Source organism: Brachyhypopomus gauderio, chromosome 8 (genome assembly GCF_052324685.1).
Source record: "Brachyhypopomus gauderio isolate BG-103 chromosome 8, BGAUD_0.2, whole genome shotgun sequence".
Taxonomy (NCBI): domain Eukaryota; kingdom Metazoa; phylum Chordata; class Actinopteri; order Gymnotiformes; family Hypopomidae; genus Brachyhypopomus; species Brachyhypopomus gauderio.
Window position 1 is genome coordinate 13,994,818 of NC_135218.1, and position 21,547 is coordinate 14,016,364.

The window sequence follows — 21,547 nt, forward strand, 5'->3', positions numbered from 1 at the left end:
ATGATAATTGATTAATCTTGCACATACCCAGCAGTTTGTTGAGTAAATAAAGACCTTTCAAACAACTGAAACAAAAAATGCTTCTGCCACTATTCTGCTGTAATTTATCTATTTCTGCAGCAAAAACGGTGTGAATGGCACTTGTATTGACTGCAATTTATTAGTTTAAACAATTTTAATTGAATTGGAATCACCACAAAATTGCTGAACATTCACTCAAATCAAAATTATTTTTGAAAACTGGGTAAACCTCAAAATGTAGCTTCTGGAATATAAATACTGGATAAATATACATACCCGATACAAAATTTTCAGCTTCAAGAAGAAATTTGAATGAATGAATTAATGAATGTTTCAATTTATATAGCGCCTTAGCTAGATACCCAAGGCGCTTTACAATTGTTAACACAGCTACGTTACAGACAACTGTATTTAACTGACAGTGTGGGACTGTTGTGTATCAAGATGGAGAAGTACTGATAATATGGTTCACTAAGTCATTAAGTTCATTAAGTCATACATTGAGAAGACCATTGACCAGGACAGGTCTTCCAAAACAAAAGAAACAAGCTACAGACTGCCCCTTTGGAAGCAGGTGGTGGTGAGAGGTTCCATGTACTCAATCACACTGCAAACTCCTGAGGAACGTGTGAGCTTTGACATCACGATGAGATCACGTGGTAACGATGTGGAAAAACACCAGTGTTCTGACAAGTGGAAAGATTGTTTATATAGATATTTTTTTGGGGAGGACAGGTCTGTAACAGATGTGACTATGCAGGTGTGCATGAAACAGATCAGAGCTAATCCCCCACAGAAGCGCTCACCTCTGGAAATATGCCCTGAACAGGTGCTGGATGGGTTTCCAAAAACAGAACGCTGTGCACTATTGCTGCTGCAGCTGAAAACTCAAACGGGCAGAGATGAACTTTTAATAAGCCGGTGCTCAGCCAATTACTCCAGCAGCGAGATCCCAGTAGAGGGGGCTTAGGAAGGGCAGCAGGAGAGATCACATTCAGTGTGATGAATGAATGGCACGTTCGAGCTATTGCATTGTACAGCAAAGTATGACGCTCTGGTTATTAAATTGTAAATAATTAGTGCTTCTCATGGGGACATATTACAATATTAATTGGGCCAAATAAGTCAGAAAACCAAATCCAGTCTGATGGACTTGCTTCATATTTGGTTCACATGTTGGAACTTACTAGACAATTCAGCAAAAACATGAAATATCTAATATTAATTATTAGCGCAGTTCTGCAGTTAGCAAATACAAATCTGAGATATATACAAAAGCTTCATGTTATAAATATCTGTTTAATTCATTTTGCAAACCACAGTTCACAGTTCCATCATCAACTTCCATTTATTAGTATCAAACCACTGCTACAAAATTACATCAAACATGATGAAAATGAAATTGCATACGTGCTATTCACAATGTAAGCTTTAAAGTAATTAAAGTATATGATTTTTTTTTGACAAATATCAATATATATCAATGCCATTTAAAGCCATATATGTCATTCAAGTGAGCTAGAGCCTATAAATATACAACTATATCCCTGGTGACTAAAGTACCTCCAAAAACACATTTAAGATGACCATTTCAAATTTCTCATCACAGAATTTGTCAGTATAGACTTGGAGAATGGAAACCAAACTGGAAACAAAACACAACTTAGGCCCCCGGATATGTTTATGACATCGATTCCACATCATTACCACCGTTAACAAAAAACTGTACAAAATCAAACATGATTTGTTTGTGATTGTGAACAAACTTTAGGTTGGCTTAACAAAGCCTATTACAAGACCATGGAAACTAAGAACACAGGTCAAGTATGAAAATTTAAAGAGTTTGACTGTTTATTTGTGCTACCAGTTTGAAATGAAAGCAGGTTAATTGAGTTAAAAGATAAATTGTTATTGTTACAAATGGTCTCATTGTGACTTGGTAATTACAGGAGCAGTAAAATCAGCATGTTTCTATGAGAAGATAAAAGTAATAGAATAGCAGGATTCGATAGAAGAATATTCTCAGTGTGCAGAAATCCAGTTGTATTCTGGGTCACTTCTAAAACTTCAGAACTTCAAAAAATCAGAATTTTCAATTTTTTCTAAAAAGTAGTGATTTTATCTTAATATTTTAATAATCAGGAAGAGTCAAAAAGCAAAGCATGGTCAGATAGAAGAACTCTACTGAAATGCCTCCATGTGCTTTTGTTTAGTGACAATAGTTTGAAGACATGGTGAGTACAGAATCTAGTGAGTTTCTATGGAAGGATGGAAGTACAGGAGAAGGAATAAGGGGATTAAAGGAGTGCTATTAGAAGAATATGCAGTCATGTGTTTTGGGTCAACAGCTACATTTTTGGGGTGATAACTTCACAATTTCAAGGGTCTGAGAAATGAATGGCTCTTTATTGGATGTCTGAGGAATGAAATTAAGTAGAGCAGATTTAGATAGATGACTGCTATCAATATGAAATACGGTTCTATATGTTTTGGGTTTAAATCTTTAATCCACGTTTGATGGTTCCAGCATTGAGAAGCATTGAAATCAGTGGGTTTGTGTGGAATGGAGGAGGGATGAAAGAAGAAATGATTAAAAGGTAGTGGAGAAAACCTAATAGATGTGCACTCAGGTTAGGACAGCCTTAATATGAATGCCAACTTTGGTGGCTCTAGCTTGTAAACTACAGGAGCAAGAAGGCATAGAAATATGAATTAAATGTTGAGAAGATGAAAAGCAAAGGGCTGAACAATAAAGGATTAAGAAGCGACAGATGAGTTCAGAGCAGACGAGGAGCTTTGCATCAGAACCTCCATAAAAAAGTTAGAACAGGAGCAGTTTAGAAAAATGAACAAGCTCTTTCTAACAAAGTACAACTAGCCCAAGAATGGGCATAAGATGACCCAGGTTAGGAGTTCCAAACTTACTGGGGGTGGGTGCTCATTTTTGGTAGCTCCATCACAAAAACAAAGTTACTGGTGAACATCTGTGTTAGATGCGCTGATGCAAATTCTCCCTAACATTCTAAACTAATGGCAAAATAGACCAACTGGCAGTTGAGACTCAACAAGAAAGAGGATGTCACTGTAGCTACAGCTGGTTACTCTTGACTGTTTTTGTAAAACCCTGCACTGTACTTATAAAATTCCAACTGATCCTGTGCTTCTCCCACAAATACGAGGCAGCCTCATCAGTTTCACATAGCACACAGGATTAGATAGCTCTGTTAAGAGCGTGTAGCTTTATCAGGAATGCTGCATCATTGCCTGGCTAACTTATTTTCCAGCTCACTGAAAATAATGAGTGCTGGATTGAGAAATACTTGGGGGAAAAAAAAGACCTTTAGGAATCAGGCAGTCTTATTTGGTAGCTACTTTATTATCCAGATGAATTTAATACCAATACAAAATCTAAAAATGTAAACACATTTATGCCATTCCAAGCAATCATCAGCGTATCATACGAAAGTCACATGACGGCAGAAGCTGTAAACCAGCTGAGTTTCAAGGGCTGTCAAAGGTTGGTGGATTTGGTTCTTTACATTGCTCTGTGGAGTCGATCAGAACTAAACTCGCCGGCAAGCCATTGAAAGGACACAGGTTTAACCTGCAGAACTGGAGCTGTAATAACATTTTCTCCGAGACGGTGCGCTCTGCCTGAGCACTGCTGGGAGCAGCAACGCTCGCGGGCGATTAAGACAGCACCCCTCTAGCACTCCACAAAGTCCTACACCACAAACTGACAAAGGCACAGGAAGGACTTTATTAACTGCCAGGCCAGGAGAATCTCCCCCCCCCTGACCACGCACACAGCCCTCCGAAAACCAGCTCTCACAAAGACGCCCAGGCCAGTGAAGGCGATACGCAGATGAAGATGACAGCGCTTTTATTCCGTGTGAGCCATAGCTCTGCTTGCTATAAACATGTAAAATGCTTTTTTAAAGAGGCTAATAGTGTGCATCAGGCAACAGCAATCCAAACAGTCTTCATCACTACAAATTGTTGGATATGTGTAATACATTTTTAACGCATTAATCTCCACACCATAGAGAACTGTAGGTACTGAACCACACAACACCGCGCAGTCATTCATAACGAGTCAACTATGTGGGGGACTGATACAGGAACATAAAGTGTTGAATTGTTTCCAGTGCACGGAAATGGTTTAAAGATAGCAAACGGCTCATTATGTTTTTATGCCTACTTAGATCACAGAAGCATAGAGAGGCCACAGATGAATGTGAAGACACTGTGCAAGTTTTATGTCTCTGGAATGTTGTATTTTAGGTTAATAAGGAATAATGGGAGGGTTTAGACAATGCAAGCTATTAAAAACTCTTTGAATATTAACGCATGCCCAAAATGTAATTATCAAGTCATTAGATGTTCTGACTGTAGATTTGCAGCACATTTACCTGTTATTTACATACTCTGTGAAGCTGTAACTTTCAGAATGATTATGCATGCATGAGTATCTCCTGGCTATTTTGGTGTCCTCATTTTACCTTAATATCCAACTTAGGCAATATTAATGGTCTTTACTGATGTATCATTCGGAATACTTTTTGATAGAATTTGTGCAAAAGTACTTCATGAGATATTTATAATAGCTAAAATGAGCAAGCATGAGAAAATGCCCACATATATACTGCATACAAAGTTTTAAATGGAAAATTACTAAAGAAAATCACTAATACTGCAGAACACTGTTTCTGACTCCACCTACAGCAGGTAAACACATGAGGCATTTATATGGTTAAAACAGATAACAGATCACTCAGTACTTTAAAAAGGCACATTTTATACAGTACTTATTCCCCAAATTGACTCATTCTTAGATGATAATTTAATTCAACCTATTTATTATTTACTGTGCTGAATGTTAGTCAATGGGACTGAATTGTTAAGGATTTTTATGACATGTAAATATCCTAGCTTGAGCCAGACAAGTAATGCAGTCTTTGACCGAGTAATTAATCATAAACAAGTTATGGACCAAGGTTACATAACTGCACAAAGCACTTTAACAAGTGCTAATAGCCTTGATAATATCTTTGCCCAAAGGTTTACACAACGGTCTAAAGTTTAGTGAATGCTTTGATGTCACATACAATACTGCAATTGCATGAGAGAGAGAGACAGGTCTTTGCTAGATTGCAATCAAATGAATTTTTACACATTCCTGCATCTGAAGTTTGAGGCTTTAAAGTCTGCAATGAAAAATAAGCACAAGATCAGTCTAGTGAGCATGAAATGAGCGTGACATCCTCACTTCAATTCAACAGTATGTCACTAAATGCCGAACTGGAACTCAGCCTCACAAGGAATCTCACCTATCTTGTGCTCTGTACATGATTGATGTCACAAACTTTCAAATTTATGGCGATAATTCCACCTGAATTGCCAAAATGTTTATGTAAGAAGGACTTTGTAAGAAGCACAACAAATTAAACAGACAAAAAAACGCAAATTTGTAATGGGTACATCAAAATGTTTTAAATTTAGCAAAAAGCAGAGGGTTTAAATTTATGTAAAATACAACAGCATAGATCGTCAGTACAGAAAATCAATGGAAATATGTCAGGAGATTGGAAGGTTATTTTGGACCATTGTGCCATAGTATTTCTGAAATCAACTAAATGTTTTTAAGGTTCATGATTAACTTGTAGGAATTTTTGCACCATAGCTCTTCATTCCAGTGAGTGAAATGAGTCAAAACAGTCTAGAAACTGGTTTTGTACTCAAAAGGTATTGATTTATGGTCATTGGCCACCTTAACATACATATTCATTTGACATGCAGCACAATCATAATTTCTGCACATCAGAATACACAACATGTGTATAGGAACTAGGGTAGAGGTCAAACTAAACCTATACACAGGCTCTACCAATAATATAAAATTAAGTCTACTTTCTCCAAATACACACACGACTTATCTTCTATAATATCATATAACTGGTTCACACTCTCTGAGTTAAAAAGTAGATTATTTGATTATAAATTGTTCGTTTTTTAATTGAATCTATTTGTTTGACAAGAATCAACAACAGATATGGCATCTAAACGTAAAGACAACATTGTAAACTATGCCATACTGCATACTTCTTTTTAAATGATATTAGCTGACATATTGAGATCCACACTTCATATTGAGATCCACACTTCATATCATACTGTCCTTATATGGGAAGCGCACTGGACCTTTTTTCGACTTCCCTGTTCAAAACAGTTTCACACGGACTAAAGCAAAGCAGGGAGTACACGTGGTGCATTAATACATTATCAAAATCCTGTACAAATTAGAATGATAATAAAATAGAACTTAATCTTTCAAAGTAAAGAAACTTTAGACCAATACTTAAAAAAAAACCTTAACAAAAATGGGGAAGTTACAATGACACACAGACAAGGGCATTCAGACAAACTGTTAGAAATTGGAAATACTGCCATCAGACTAATCCATGTACGACACCTGAACACGACTTCTCTAAATTATATTAAGTGGACTGCAAAAATTAATCCATAATTTCAATAAAGAGATTAATTACCCTTTGTCCTAATTAGGAATGGTAATCAACTGGTAGTAATTTGTGCATACTTTCAGTTTGTAAACACCAGCAAAATTAATCATAGTGCATAAAACTGATTCTCTGTAATATGTTCATACATACATTATAACTAATATTCACATGAATTATTTAAATAACCTCATTTGATTTTTTGTTTACACCACATAGTTTCCATGGTCTGTGGCTCTTCTAGCCCAACAGAGAAGACTGCTGTTTTTGCCCTAAATCTGCTGCATGTTGCATATGTAATATCTGCTTTCAACGTATGGTCAGTAATGCAATATATCTTTAAAACATGAAATCTTGTTACAATCTTCTTACCTATTTGGGCAACCAGTGTAAAGGTAAATATTTATCTCACTCAGCATCATCCAGCTGCTTATTTGCCAAATTATTATAGCAGACAGAATTTGTTGATTATGGTTTATCAATAAGACTGTGCTACTTCATTGTGGGCTTGCCTTATTACTTGTGGCAAATGTGTCACTATAGCATAATGCGATAACTCAGTGAATTATGGCTGTAATTTTGGTCCACACATTTGATCACAATTCTTAGTGAAATACTTTCTTACACAAATCTATGTAACTCTTTCGGCCGCCCGCACAGCAGTTTGGCATTTACCATACAATTGCTTGAACATAATTTCATCTTAAAAATGGTCCCTTTTCAAAGCCTTTTGATTGTTTGTGTAGTCTAACTAGATTTAAATTAGCTAGCCAAATCTTTTGACCTAAAAGACTGCACACGCCCACTGGGTCTACATCCATGACGGAGCGGCGTTCTGATAGCGTGGCACACAAGGGCATCCTCTTAAATGTTTCCCACAACAAAGACACTAATGTTGCCCATTCCCTCGCCCTCCTTGTATAAAGTGTGGCTAATTTCAGAGCTATCCAAAAGAGGACAATGTGAGCTGATTCACAAAGTGGGCAATCAACGAAATAAAATAAGAAAAAGAAAAATTGTACGTATTTACATGATGAGAAATTCCACATAACAAAACCACCATCCCAAACATAAGTACTGCTGATTAAAATCCCTTGCTGCTCCCCAAACAAATGGTACTAGATTGGATCCAGTCATCAGTGATGTCAAAGGATTTGTTAAATGCTCGAAAGGGTTCTTTACAGTCATTGTGTATGGCTGCCCCCAAGGCCATTAAACGCAGAGCAGTGAGGAGAGAACCAGGATCAGATACCAGCAGGCCAGCAGAACTTCACCTCCTCCTGTACTTCCATACGGAGTTGCGTTGGGTGCTGTGAACAAGAGAGCACACACACACACACACACACACACACACACACACACACACACACACACACACACACACACACACACACACACACACACACACACACACACATACATATACATTGATTACTGGATTCTTTCTCTTTTGGCACATCTTTTTTTGTCAGCAACGCTTACACTCATGAGCCACTTTTGCCACTTTGATCTAAACTGAAGCAACATCTCTGCCAGGAACATGTCTGTCTCTCTGGCTCAGCATCTGAAGTCAAACAAATCAGGAAAAGTTAACACTTCATGCAATTTATGTTATGAAAGTATATTGAGAAAAATATATAATATTGTACAAAAAACCACAAAAAATAAAGGTTCTCTTCACCATACTACTTAGATCAACACTATTTGCAAATGCACTTGCCTCCTTTCTATAGTAAGGATCAAAGTGTACAAACAGCCTGGGCTGAGCTCAGGTACATTCACATTTACTCAGTGAGTCGACAAAGATCTCAGCGGAAGAACTCATCAGGTCCATCCCCTGAGCAGCACTACTGGAGTGTAGTGCTCAAGAGAGGTGCCTCAGAGCAGGTGTGAGAGTGTGTGGACATCCATCTTCACCAAAGGCTTACACGGCTCTCTTAATGACAGTCACTGCCCTACTGGAGGAGAATACTGTCCTACACACACACACACACACACACACACACACACACACACACACACACACACACACACACACACACACACACACACACACACGTGTGCGCACAGAAATATGTGCTTGGTCTAAGTGTTTGCTTATGAAACGGGATTCCCCTTAAATTTTTATGAATCGCCTGTCTCATTTTATTGCTTAGATTTATTTATTTTTCCTGTCCAAATATTTACTGGCATGTCTGAATGCTCTTTCCCATGATGCATCTGACTGGACTTGGCATGACTTTCTTCATCTGCCAGGTAAACGCAGGGTGCTCATATAGTAAGCTCTCTGTACAACGTCCTTGCAGTGAATGACTACAAATTGCAGCTGTGTGTTGAGATGAAATACATCCGTGCGGCGTGTCCATTTTCACCTCCGTTGCTGCGTTTCGGGACTCTTAAATGATCAGCGGAGATTACAGGTGTTTACTCCCTCCAAACCGCACGGCACGCTGGGTAGTGGCTGCGCTGCTCGGCCCGGACACAGAGGAGAGTGCAAATGAGCAGTGGCCGGAAAATGGGGTAAATTGGGCGACAGTGTGTATGGCGCACTGACATGTGGGGGGGGGGGGGGGGGGGGGGGGTGGTGGTGTGTGCGTGTGCGTGGGGGGGGGGGGGGGGGGTGTTGGTCCGCGTCTCCACTCGGCCTCTATCTGCAGCGCCGGATAATGACACAGTTTTCGCTAGGCAGTGGGAGTAGGGTTCGTAACCATGGAAACAGCTTACATCCTGCACTGGTCCCCTTTGCCAGAGATAGAGAGTGCACACGCGGAGCTAGCGATGGAACAAAAGCACCGGGGCCATAAGCACCTGCTGCAACGTCCAGCCACATTTCGGTTAGCCGCGACAACACCACACATATGGCGAGGAAACGGCCACGGCACAAAAGGCCTCGTCCTTACTGCCACTTTATTTTAGAGGAGTCTCGTCAGAATAATCACCTCATCTCCGCGAGCCATGATTCAGAGTCATGTTGTGAAAAAGAAAAAAGAAAGAAAAAAGAACATTTTGTCCAGCGCTAGGAGTAATTAAGGCAAGCACTGATATCACCTGCTCAGTTACAGCATATAAGTTGGGGGCTTGTTTAAGATCCCACTGGGTCTAAATCATTCCCTGTTGTTGTGACGATGCAGGTTGTTACTGCACTTGCTGTTTTAATTAACTCCACCCCCACCCCCAACCACCAGAGAATGCCTAGTGCCTGATTACTATCCTTTCTGTATAAAGTAATAGAGGGAAAGAAGGATATTGCAGTGGCTACTGCAATACTCTTGGGTTATGTCTCCCGTGGACTTCGCTGAATCCTCTCCTTTGTATTACAGGTTTTCAGGACGAGAGACATACGATGCGGCAAATTCTTCGTTAAGTGCCGTTAGGGGGAAGGGTCAGTGTGAACCGGAGTCGTACGCTGACCTGCGCTCATCACGCCAACGGCTGCCTCACACATCAGACGCATCGGCCGCGATCCTGTTCCATGACCACTGAGATATGGAGAACACTCTGCATGGGTGAGCCAAAGCACACCCTTGTGTTGCATTTCAGCAAAACCAAATTCAAGCCCCCATTTGTCTCGCTCGGCTAAAAGAGCAGAATTAGTCTCTCTCTCTCTCATCTCTTTTGCTTCCACTGTATATTTGTCTTGGTTGATTTAGTTAGCTTCTTAAGTCTCTTTAGGCATGGTGGTCTTGGTGGCGCAGAGCAGGGGGAGAACAGGAAGGACTAAAGGCCTCTTAATCAGCAGGATGTTTTAATCCCACCAGTCCTGTTGACTGGCACAAGACTCTTCGTTAAGCTGCTTAATGAATCCCGTCTACTCAAGCCTTTCCTCCTCGGCGCTAGTCAACCGCCTCCTACCACATCCTATGGATAAACCCTGCAAGTTGCTGAGCCACTGAGCAAATAGATTTCATTAATTGCAAATTTTTTCGTAATGACAATGTGCAACCTCTTAGAATATCAAATGTATTAGCACTGCCTTTAGTTAATTATTCATATTCAGCAAGTTATTAAATGATGGTGGATGTGAAACTGAAATACAGTATTTCAGTTCAGATTCAGATAAAAGCCAAAACTGACTCTCAAGAACAATGATCTCCATGCCAGTGGTTCTTCCCATTCACTGCCATACTAAACTGCAGCCTGGTAGTTAAACTCTGACTGACCGGATGCAGCTCTTGGCATTGTAGTTTAATGTTCTGTGAAGACGTCTGCATTTCCAGGTAATCTGGCCAGCTGACGGTAGCCTGCATCCCTTCCCCCATGAGGCAGCTCCTCTGTGGCCTTGAGAGAAGAGTTCAATGTCCTTGACCATCAATCAGTGGCCTATTGTTCCCCGTGCTGCCTCCAGAGGGGTAAAAAAAACCCATCTCACCAAACATTACTAAGCCCCAGCCCAGACCGAGGCAGTGTGGAGTAAACCCCTCATCTAGAGTCATCTGTTTGACAAATATGCCTTTAGACCTTCTCTCAGACTATCACTTCTCCAAAGGCACACACCATGCCTCTCTGGAGATTTAATCCTTTACCTCATAATGAAACAAACTATTTATTTATTTATTTTTAGCTGCTATTTTTTTTAGCTTCACTTTAGTCTGAGCCCTGAGCAAGTATCCATTATTGTGTGAAGTGCACTTTCTGAAGGGGGGCACTGAATTGGGAAGAACACCAGCACCTCTTTCCTTCCCTGCTTGCTCTGAACGGATGAATGGATGCCCCAACATACAGTGGAAAAATCAACAGTTTAAATTAAAGTTTAGGAACTGACAGAGTGGAAAGCAACCAACAAATCTATGGTAGTAATACTTTTATATTTCATTGAACCTCGGAACTCGACATATTCGGAATTCAATGCAAAATTTTGAGAAAGCTTGAACATAACTTCTGAATCTGACCCCACTCATATGACTTTTGTAAGCAAAATACAGTTCGTGCTTTGGTAACATGCCGCTAGTTGGCGTTAGTTGGCGTTGTTGTTCAATGGGTTTTAAACTATTTTGAGGCTGTGCTCCACGCTTTTGCTGTATTTTTGTTGTTTTTTGTACTGTTTTAGACAAAAAACATGGGTCCCAAGAAAGACATAGCAGAAAAGCAGAAGAGGAAAACGGTAAGAACAATAGAGTTGAAAAAGGTGATCATAGAGAAGTATGAAAAAGGCATTCATGTGACGGACTTAGCATTGGAATTCAACTTGATGGTTGAGAACGGATTAATCCATTTTCAGTTAGTTCTTATGGGGAAAATTGATTCGGAACTCGACTGCATCACTTCTCTACGCTCCTCGAATTAGAGTTGAGTTCTGGGGTTCTACTGTATTATTTTACTCATGTATAGTTATACAAAACAAAACAAAAAAAAGTAATTAATAATACATCTGGATTAAGTGTATGGAAGTGTTAGAGGACCTCTGTTACAGTCTGTCCATGGCAGTACACCCTGATATGGTAGGCCTGACTGCATCAGAACAGGGATAATGCAAGAACTGGTAACCCCTGAAAGAAGCCGCAACCCACCTGTTTGTGACTGGGTCAGAAAAACATAAAAATAATAACAACATAAAGTAAAGACATATACTTATGTCTCTATTTGAGGCCAATTGGTTAAGTTGTCTTTGTCTCTGATGATAGTGACAACACCCATCTCAGGATCTTTGAAGTTTCATGTCTGAAGAGCTTTCTTTGGAGAAGGTCCTGTGGAGATGCTCCACAGCTGTGCGTGCTAAAACCTCACAAAGCTTTTGTGTGTTTCTCGATGAAGGCTAAAGAAGAGTGACACCACTTTCGAACCCACTCAGGGCACTACTAAAAAACACACGACACTTAACAGTAATGGCTGGTAAACAAATTTTGAAACAATGTCTGTTCAGATACATCTACGCATGTATGATTCACACACTGCTTTCATAACATAGGTGACAGACAGAATAATGTGACACGGGTTCAACATATCAGAGCGTAGCCAGGAACCTCAGACTGAAATAAACTTCATTCCGTTTATTTCTCAGAGCACAGAAGAACGTTCCATTGCGGCATTGTGAACCCGCTTCATCGGAATTTCCGACTGGCCTTGTTGTTCACTTTATAACTATCACAGCAGGTGTTAGTGAAGATATGGCGGAATTACTCCAGCTTGTAGACAGCAGACAGCTTCACTTCACCAGACATCCCTTGTGCTTTTCAGCAGCATTAAGCATGAGGCGTGCCTGCCGGAAAGAGCTGCTCAACAGTCCTGCAGGCTAATGCTCTGCAAAGCACAACGCTTCCCCATCCACTGCCTATTCGACACTGAGAAATGTTCAGTTGTTCCCCGTAATCGAATCGACCCAAACAAGCATTGATTGATCATTACGCACAGTGTTCTAAACATTGCCATTTCCAAGACATAATCATGCCTGAAGGGCTCTGATTAAGCAGTGAAAGGCTGGGAGAGCACAAATGAAATCCATCTGCTGGGAGAAATGTAGCAAACGGGGAATTCACAAACTCTATCTCTCCAGGGCTTTCTCTCCTTCAGCCCTGGAGCTTGGTGAGGAGAGGGCGTGGTGGAGCTCTGTCCACCTTCACGGCTGCAGACGGGCCGTTCCTAGCGTCGGCCCTGACCCACATCTATGCCACATCTTCATGTCACAGCTCATAGAGGGTTTACGTAACCACAAACACAACAGCATCCGCTAACACGGGAAAATAATCCTGCTCATTTTATCATTCTGAGTCATTTTAATGGGATACATATTAAGCGTTAGCTAAAATTGTGAAGGAGTACAAAGTAATGTTGTAAATAGCTAATAATGGCTAATAAAAGGTAACGGTAATGGTTAATAGTGAGGGTAAAAGGAGCCATTATATGGTAGTGTAAATACAGATAACCTGATGTGGCTCAGCGTTTTTTTGTAATCAGTTTTGTTTATGTTATGTTTTTCAAAAGCATTTTCAATGGTCAGTGCCATGTTGGAGGTCATTTGCGCACATGAAATATTTCTCCATAACACAACCCCCAAAGCCCTGGATTGTGTCATGTCTTGTATGCATCAACTTTTTGTGCAGCCCCCCCGAGGACGAGTATACAAAGACGCATAGCGTCCAGGAGAGCAGCATATGCATTCGATGCCCCACGCTGCTCACAGGCGCTCATCTCTAGAATACAAAAACTCTACTCAGTATGTGCATGAGTCATCCTCTCTGCCTTAGCCAGGGATTATTTAATAAACGATTTTTTAAAACGCAGCACCATGGAGTAGAACACCATGGTCACAAAGTGCTAAGTGTCCATTACTAAAATGGTCTCTATGACTATTTTGAATTCTTTATGAGATCATTAAAGGCCTCGGACTGCCACTAAAGACCTCAAAACATTTTGAAATTTACTAGACAAGGTGCAATCACGTGTATCTGAGGTCAAAGTGTAATATTAATGCTACACTCCACGTGTCTGAATCCTGTGGTGGTGTTGAGTAAAGCAAAATTCATTGTTAGTAGTAGGATAGGCTTTAAAAGGCTCATAAAATCCTCTTCCAACAGACCACCTCAGCCAGAAGTTTCATAGTAAACAGACACACACACACACAAAATGTTATCGCCATGAAATCCACTCTATCCTGTCTTCTGCTCCTCTATCCATTCAGCTACTCTGACACTATCTGTGGGACTTACAGAACTGCATAAATACCAAATCCCCAGTAGTGACACGTGCACTTTAGCTTCACGCTACATGCTGTCAGGCTCCTGCGGCTCCAGGCCAGGAAGTGCTTTATGCCTCTGTGTTCTGCCAATTCTGCAAGGGGTCAAAATGTATTGATCAGCCTTACTTGATGATTCCTGACAAATTAAGCCTGCGATATTGACCTCCTATATGACCCCCTCTGGTGGCTGTGACGCAAATTCCATCGCGGCGCTCGCTAAAATCCATCCAGCTCAAGGAAACACATAAGAAGCGAGTGCTGAGCTCCTAGCTTGTACCGCGGCTAATAATTGCGGCGCGAGCTTTTCTCCGCCCACACGGGCTAAAGTGGGTTCATTCGAACTGTCATCCTGCTACTTGCTAATGAATTGAGTTATAGAGGTCGGTGGTTTTGCTGATTGGATTAGATTTTGTTTAGAAACCAGCTCTCAGGGTAGCCAAACGTCACATATCCCTCAGAGTGTATTTTTCGTTTCTTTGCCATTACTATGAACGGGGCTGAAGATGTTGTTCTATTAGTGCAGAAACTGGAGATCATGGGTCAGGGCGTCCTGTCCTTTCATGGATAATGTTAAAGGTTCCTGCATGGATTCTTCTCCAAGTACCAACAGAATGAACAGAGTGGTTCATTTTGCTTGCAACAAAATCTGAAATGGAGGACGCACCTGAAATGGAAACTCTCCTGATCTGAGGATGTGGTCTCAAACCAATTAGCCATGGCTAAGACGCTGGTAAAAACAAGTCAGGCTGGTTTGAGATCACTCCAGCAAGAGCAGGGCAAGCTTCCATAAAATATCGAATCCAAATTAATTACACAAAACAGAATACACGTCTAGATTTGGGAAACAAGTGCTCAACGTACTGAACATATTTTGACATCCCAGAGCATAAAACTCACATTAGGATTTCATAAACCCAGCTTGAAAAATTATGCAGTCAGAGAACAGTCAGAGACTTATTACTGCAGTGTTCTACATGCAACTACCTTCCAACAACAAAAAAACTAATGACAAAATGTTTTCAGTCGTTTCAGTATGTGGCTTACTGGCAATTATAAGGCGTCATCAAGGCTAATGCTCTACACCACTCAACACTGTCTTGAATCATTATCAACAAACTCATGCTAAGATTTGTGATTTTTTAATTAATTTATTATTTGAACAGGCCTACCATCATTTAAAGTTGGCTACCTATTCCTGATGGTGTTAATGCTACAGCAATCCCACTGGCACAGGTACCACTCTGCTCAGGTAGGCTGGAACATCCTGGTACTTCACCCACTCAAAAATTCATATTCATATTAATATATATCCAACATATGCAATGTATTTAGCATTTTTACATTTTAAATAACAGTAATGGGCTAATAATAATAATATTGACAATGATCAATCATATACCCAAAAGCACTATGATCATCTAACTGCATCCTCTTGAACACATGGTTCTCCCAAACATGTTTACATATCCAGGTACACTACCATACTAATTCAATTGTAAACACAAAAGAAATCTTCGATCTCTCAGTTTGTTCACATTCTGACAAGTTGCACAAACTGTTTCAAATGCAGCCAAAAAGTTGAGTCTGTACCTCAATAGTTACTTCCCAACAGAAACTTCCCACTGTGCAGAAACACATAAATAGTCCCAATTGGTGCAAACTGAAGTACCAATAGTTTCTTTGTGTACAAAACCTTACAGGACATACATAATAACCTGCCATTACTCAGGTGCAATGTTCCTGTCCTACATATTTGTAAATCTGTGCCACATGGTTTTGTACATACTGGCCTCCTTGGCCTCCTTCCTTATTTGAATGTTTACTTATTTATTTACTGGTGTGATTTCTTATTTAAGGCATTTTCTGTGCCTCCTCAGCTTAGCAACTACTGACTACCGACTCCATCCCATTAACATCTCTTCCTCAACACTGCTCTACTGACCACTGACTCCAGCCCATTAACATCTCCTCCAATCACTAGTCTACTGACCACTGACTCCACCCCATTAATACCTCCTCCAATCATTGCTCTACTGACTACTGACTCCAACCCATTAATACCTCCTCCAATCATTGCTCTACTGACCACTGACTCCACCCCATTAATACCTCCTCCAATCACTGCTCTACTGACCACAGACTCCACCCTATTAACACCTCCTCCAATCACTGCTCTACTGACCACTGACTCAACCCCATTAATACCTCCTCCAATCATTGCTCTACTGACCACAGACTCCACCCTATTAATAACTCCTCCAATCATTGCTCTACTGACCACTGACTCCACCCCATTAACACCTTATTCTCTGCACTTGTACCTGACTCTTGTTACAAAATCACTAGCACCTACTTTTCAGTTTGTCACCAAGCTGAATTTTTCATTTGCCAGTTTCCTAGTGTTTGTGTTTTTGACCTTTGCCTGTTTATATTGTTGTCTGACTATAGCCTATTCCCCAGGATCCTGTTTGCAGTTGTTTTTGACTTCAGACAGTCTGTTTTGGACTCTTGTGAATTGGTTACCTCATTAAATCATCTTGCGCATGCATCTTGCCTCTGGGTATTATTCATTACCATCACCAACTGCCAAGAAAAGTCCTCATAAGTGTGTTTATACCTGGCCAGTACATCTGATCCTGAATTCCAAAGTCTTCATAAGTGTGTTTGTACCTGGCCAGTACACCTGATCCTGAATTCCAAAGTCTTCATAAGTGTGTTTATACCTGGCCAGTACACCTGATCCTGAATTCCAAAGTCTTCATAAGTGTGTTTATACCTGGCCAGTACATCTGATCCTGAATTCCAAAGTCTTCATAAGTGTGTTTGTACCTGGCCAGTACACCTGATCCTGAATTCCAAAGTCTTCATAAGTGTGTTTGTACCTGGCCAGTACACCTGATCCTGAATTCCAAAGTCTTCATAAGTGTGTTGTACCTGGCCAGTACATCTGATCCTGAATTCCAAAGTCTTCATAAGTGTGTTTGTACCTGGCCAGTACACCTGATCCTGAATTCCAAAGTCTTCATAAGTGTGTTTGTACCTGGCCAGTACACCTGATCCTGAATTCCAAAGTCTTCATAAGTGTGTTGTACCTGGCCAGTACACCTGATCCTGAATTCCAAAGTCTTCATAAGTGTGTTGTACCTGGCCAGTACACCTGATCCTGAATTCCAAAGTCTTCATAAGTGTGTTGTACCTGGCCAGTACATCTGATCCTGAATTCCAAAGTCTTCATAAGTGTGTTTGTACCTGGCCAGTACACCTGATCCTGAATTCCAAAGTCTTCATAAGTGTGTTTGTACCTGGCCAGTACACCTGATCCTGAATTCCAAAGTCTTCATAAGTGTGTTTGTACCTGGCTAGTACACCTGATCCCGAATTCCAAAGTCCTCATAAGTGTGTTTCTGTCTGCAGCAGCAACATTATTCCTATTTCTTTCAATAACTAAACAAAATGCACAATTCCACCTCTTGCTAAATGACAATGCTTTAACTATTATTAAGACAATGACTAAATCTTAACAAAGGGGTAAATCTATGTGTAATCTAGACACCGAACAGATTAGCAACCAGTTGAAATGCCATCATCCCCCTTATTTCAGTCGAGTAGAAGTTTATCCAGGCTCTGAAAAGCATTTGGTTTCTCCCTGTAACAAAAACTCTTAAGCGAAACGACTTTATCTGCAGTCACAGAAATGACACTCTCCTCTCAGCTCTCAATGAAACCTGCTATTCGACTCCAGAATAAACCCACATCAATCACCAAAATGTCAACAAACAAAGCAAAGGACACACTATCAAAAAGTAATCTCATAGAAGACATGTACAACCCATGGAAATAAAGAACTGAGGGAAATATATCTCTGTAAGGAAAAGGGAAGAAGTCAGAACTGCAAACACACGTCGACAGGAGAAGTCAAGGATTTAATATTCCTGCGATTCACTCTGGGGGAAAGTCGCGTGTGTGGGCCACTGAGGTAATGCAGTAATGCTCAGAAGGTTCCGAGACAGCGCGAGATCAGAAAGAAGAACAATAATAAAACAAGTGCGAAGCAAACGGGCTAATCCTCTTTTCTCCGAGCAGTTCAGACAAAAGCGCCTGCCATTCAGCTGCATGCAAATTGACATTCTCTGTGCATACAGGATGTAAGATGGGACTTATTAAACTGGATTGATTGTTTTTTCGTGTTAAATCTAATGGGATTCTAAAATGTGTGTTCAGAAGTTCACAGCAAGCTTGGCCTTGGGGCACGTGCCCTTAGATCTGTGCCAAAGACAGCATGCTACACACAGGTCTCCTTAATCTCTCCCACACACAGCGAGCAAATGAACACCCAGAGCTCCTTTTGCCAAGGCCTATGTGTCATCGGTGCACCATCAGATGGATTTACACAACTGGGGAAAAAAAGTTCAGTTCAGCCCTTGTGAACGTCCTCAGGCATTCCTTCTAATTTGGAGTCAAAATACATTTACGGTGCAAAAGGGGGGTTGACATGGGACATGCGATTACAGAGATGATTAGAGATTCTATCCAGCCCCAGCAGGAGGGTGAGAGTGGGAAAGAGTGAATAGCTGGAGTAAGATGACTGGCTGCATGTTTGAGAGCAATGAAGAAAAAGATCAATAAATCCAATGATAGCTTTACAGAACCAATAACTGGTAGAAGGTTCTCAGACATCTGTTCTCCCGAGTATACTGGGTTGTTTAGTTATACTAGGCGATATTCTATCGGTAACTAGGAAGCACACTTTCCACATAAAACTGGCCCATAATTCTTTTGCCTTAGAACCTTGTTAGATGGACACAGGCCCTCCACTGCCTCTGAAAAACAGTGACATTTGTGAATGTCACAACCTTTCGTAACCGCATTTAAAAGTCCTAAAGGTTTTATTTGGCAGTTCAACAGGAAAACAACTTGCATGGCAAAAACTGACCTTGATTCTGTGTTATTAATGGATGTTTTAATGTGGCCTATTACGAGTATGCACAGGGGAGCAGGATTTCATCTGTGTGACAGTGAGCGACTGTGTGGAAGAGTGAAGGGAGCAGGTGAGGGAGGTTAGCACATGTCCGCAGCAGCACCACACTCCTCTCCATAGGCATCAGGGATAATTGGGTGGCAGAATAAGAAATAGCCCAGTCATGCTCTAGTGCTAGCATGTGTATTCCACTCCAGAGGCCGGGGTAATGACAACACACCGGCCAAGCACAACCACAGCGCATGCACACATGTTGTGTCACATGCAAGGTGAGAACAGTTTGTTAGGTGTAAGCAGAGCTAAGGCATTATTTTAACGTACACTATATTTGACAAATGAATTGTGTTTATACTACCTGATTTTAAGTATCAATAGGCACTAGAATAGTGTTTAATGGAGTTATTTGCAATGCACTACAAGTGGTAGAAGAAACTTGTACTGTGTGTGAACCGTAATGTGTTCTGATGAAATGGCACCAGAACAGCACCACGTGTTCATAAACATCAGCTTTATGTTCTAGACCATTTCCATGTACATTTTGTAAAAAAAAAAAAGACCAAAAGCACTGAACTTCAATTTGATGATTGTTATGTGAGTCATTGAGGATAAAAGTGGCACGACACACCATTAACAGTCCATTCTGAAGCACGCGGAAACCTTCTGCACACGTGAAAACGTGAGAAACGTCGTTCTCTTGTGAGTAGAAGCCCCGAGGTTGGGAGGCCATTAGGGACACGAAGAGACAACAGGAGCCTTGTTGGCATGACAACCTAAAAGTCTGGACTAATCTCTCAGCTACCAGTTGTCACAGTAATCCTCGCAAAAACACAAGAGGCTGTGGAGTTGTGTCCAAATGCTCAGGAGAGCAGCCAGGAGATCCTCTCTGCAAATAATCCCAATTAAAATGTCAATTAAATGGATTGGCGATTGGAGCCGATATAAACTACTATAAGGCAGGATTGGTCCTTCAGCCATTCGGATCATTGATTATGCAATAAATTCCTAAAGCAGGCAACTGCTATTACTTGACAGGCATGACAGGAGTATTTATGCATCTGCAGATCCCATCAAGTACCATTTAAAGCACTATACGTGGTACTAGTAATATCAGATTGCATTGGAATTACAAACTATGCACTATATTAACTTCATATTTTGAAGCTGGAGAAGAAAACTTAAAAATATAAATAGTAAAAAATATATAATACATTTTAAAAATCTGTTAGTGATGTTAACTGTCCTGCCAGTCATTAGTTAGCTTCTCCAAATCATGGTCTAAGACCATTACTTCGTCTTTTAACTCATCCACATGAAACAGCACCGCAAACCAACTTACTAATGATATTCCCTCCTCGCTGAAACCATTTAAAGACTCTCTCATTTGCATTTTAAATTAGCTGGCTATCATTTTCTGCATTTGCATTCACACACTGTACCATCATATCTGGATGGGGGGGTGGGGGGCATTATGTACTAACAGTACAGAGCTGAAGCAGGTGCTTTGATCATGCAGTCAAGTAATATAAATAATTATGTATATTTATATATAGACACAGAGAGGTAATATTCGAGATGGGATTGAAATGGGTCTGACAAGATAAAAGCGTTGTGGAGATCAAGAGTGAGGATGAGAGGCGGGAGGCGGGAATTAGCAGACAAGAGAACGAGGAGAGAGGAACCTGTCAAAACAACGAACGTTCCACGAAACTTCACCACAGCCGCGTGCAAGAGTGGCCACTAACGCTCGCCGCCAATAACACACTCCCTCCTGCGTGGCTGCAGTGGGGAGGAGCACGGTCCCTGGACCAGGACATAATACACTGGTGGACCAGGACATAATACACTGGTGGACCAGGACATAATACACTGGTGGACCAGGACATAATACACTGGTGGACCAGGACATAATACACTGGTGGACAACATGCGGCGCATTTGACTTTCCATTATAGCACTTTCGATTGTGGCACTTTCTATTACAGCTGTGTTCGGACCCCCTGGACCTCACCCCTGAAGGAGGGCAGGCCCAGTGCTCCAGCATAGCATTGTGGGTCGGCGTGGAGTGCGCCGCGATGGGTGGAAGCTTACGGACGGCATTTAACAGACACCCCGGAGAGGGTTCGCCTCACCGGGGGCGAGATAATCAGAGCGAGAGTGCACGCAGGAGAGGTAGTGATAACAGAACGTAGGAGAACACGAGGGCCGGGCAGAGTGGATGGGCTGCAGTGATCTCTGGCTACTGCCTATTCAGAGCGCTAGCGTGTCGTCTGGGAGGACGGCGGAAGCCCAAGGCTAAAGATGAACCTGCGGCGGAAGCAGAGGTCAGGCGGTCTGAGGTCTGAGGAGGACGCTCGAGCC

General features: G+C 41.2%; 1 protein-coding gene across 3 annotated transcripts in view; it reads right to left on the reverse strand.

Moving 5' to 3' along the window:
* Positions 1-1,316: 1,316 nt before the first annotated feature.
* The window catches only part of negr1 (neuronal growth regulator 1), a 107,507-nt gene continuing 87,276 nt past the window's right edge, over positions 1,317-21,547 (reverse strand). For all 3 annotated transcript variants that reach the window (XM_077014755.1, XM_077014754.1, XM_077014756.1), the window contains one exon: positions 1,317-7,849. In XM_077014755.1, coding sequence (XP_076870870.1) covers positions 7,752-7,849 — 98 coding nt within the window. In that variant the 3' untranslated portion in view covers positions 1,317-7,751. The remainder of the gene's footprint in view (positions 7,850-21,547) is intronic.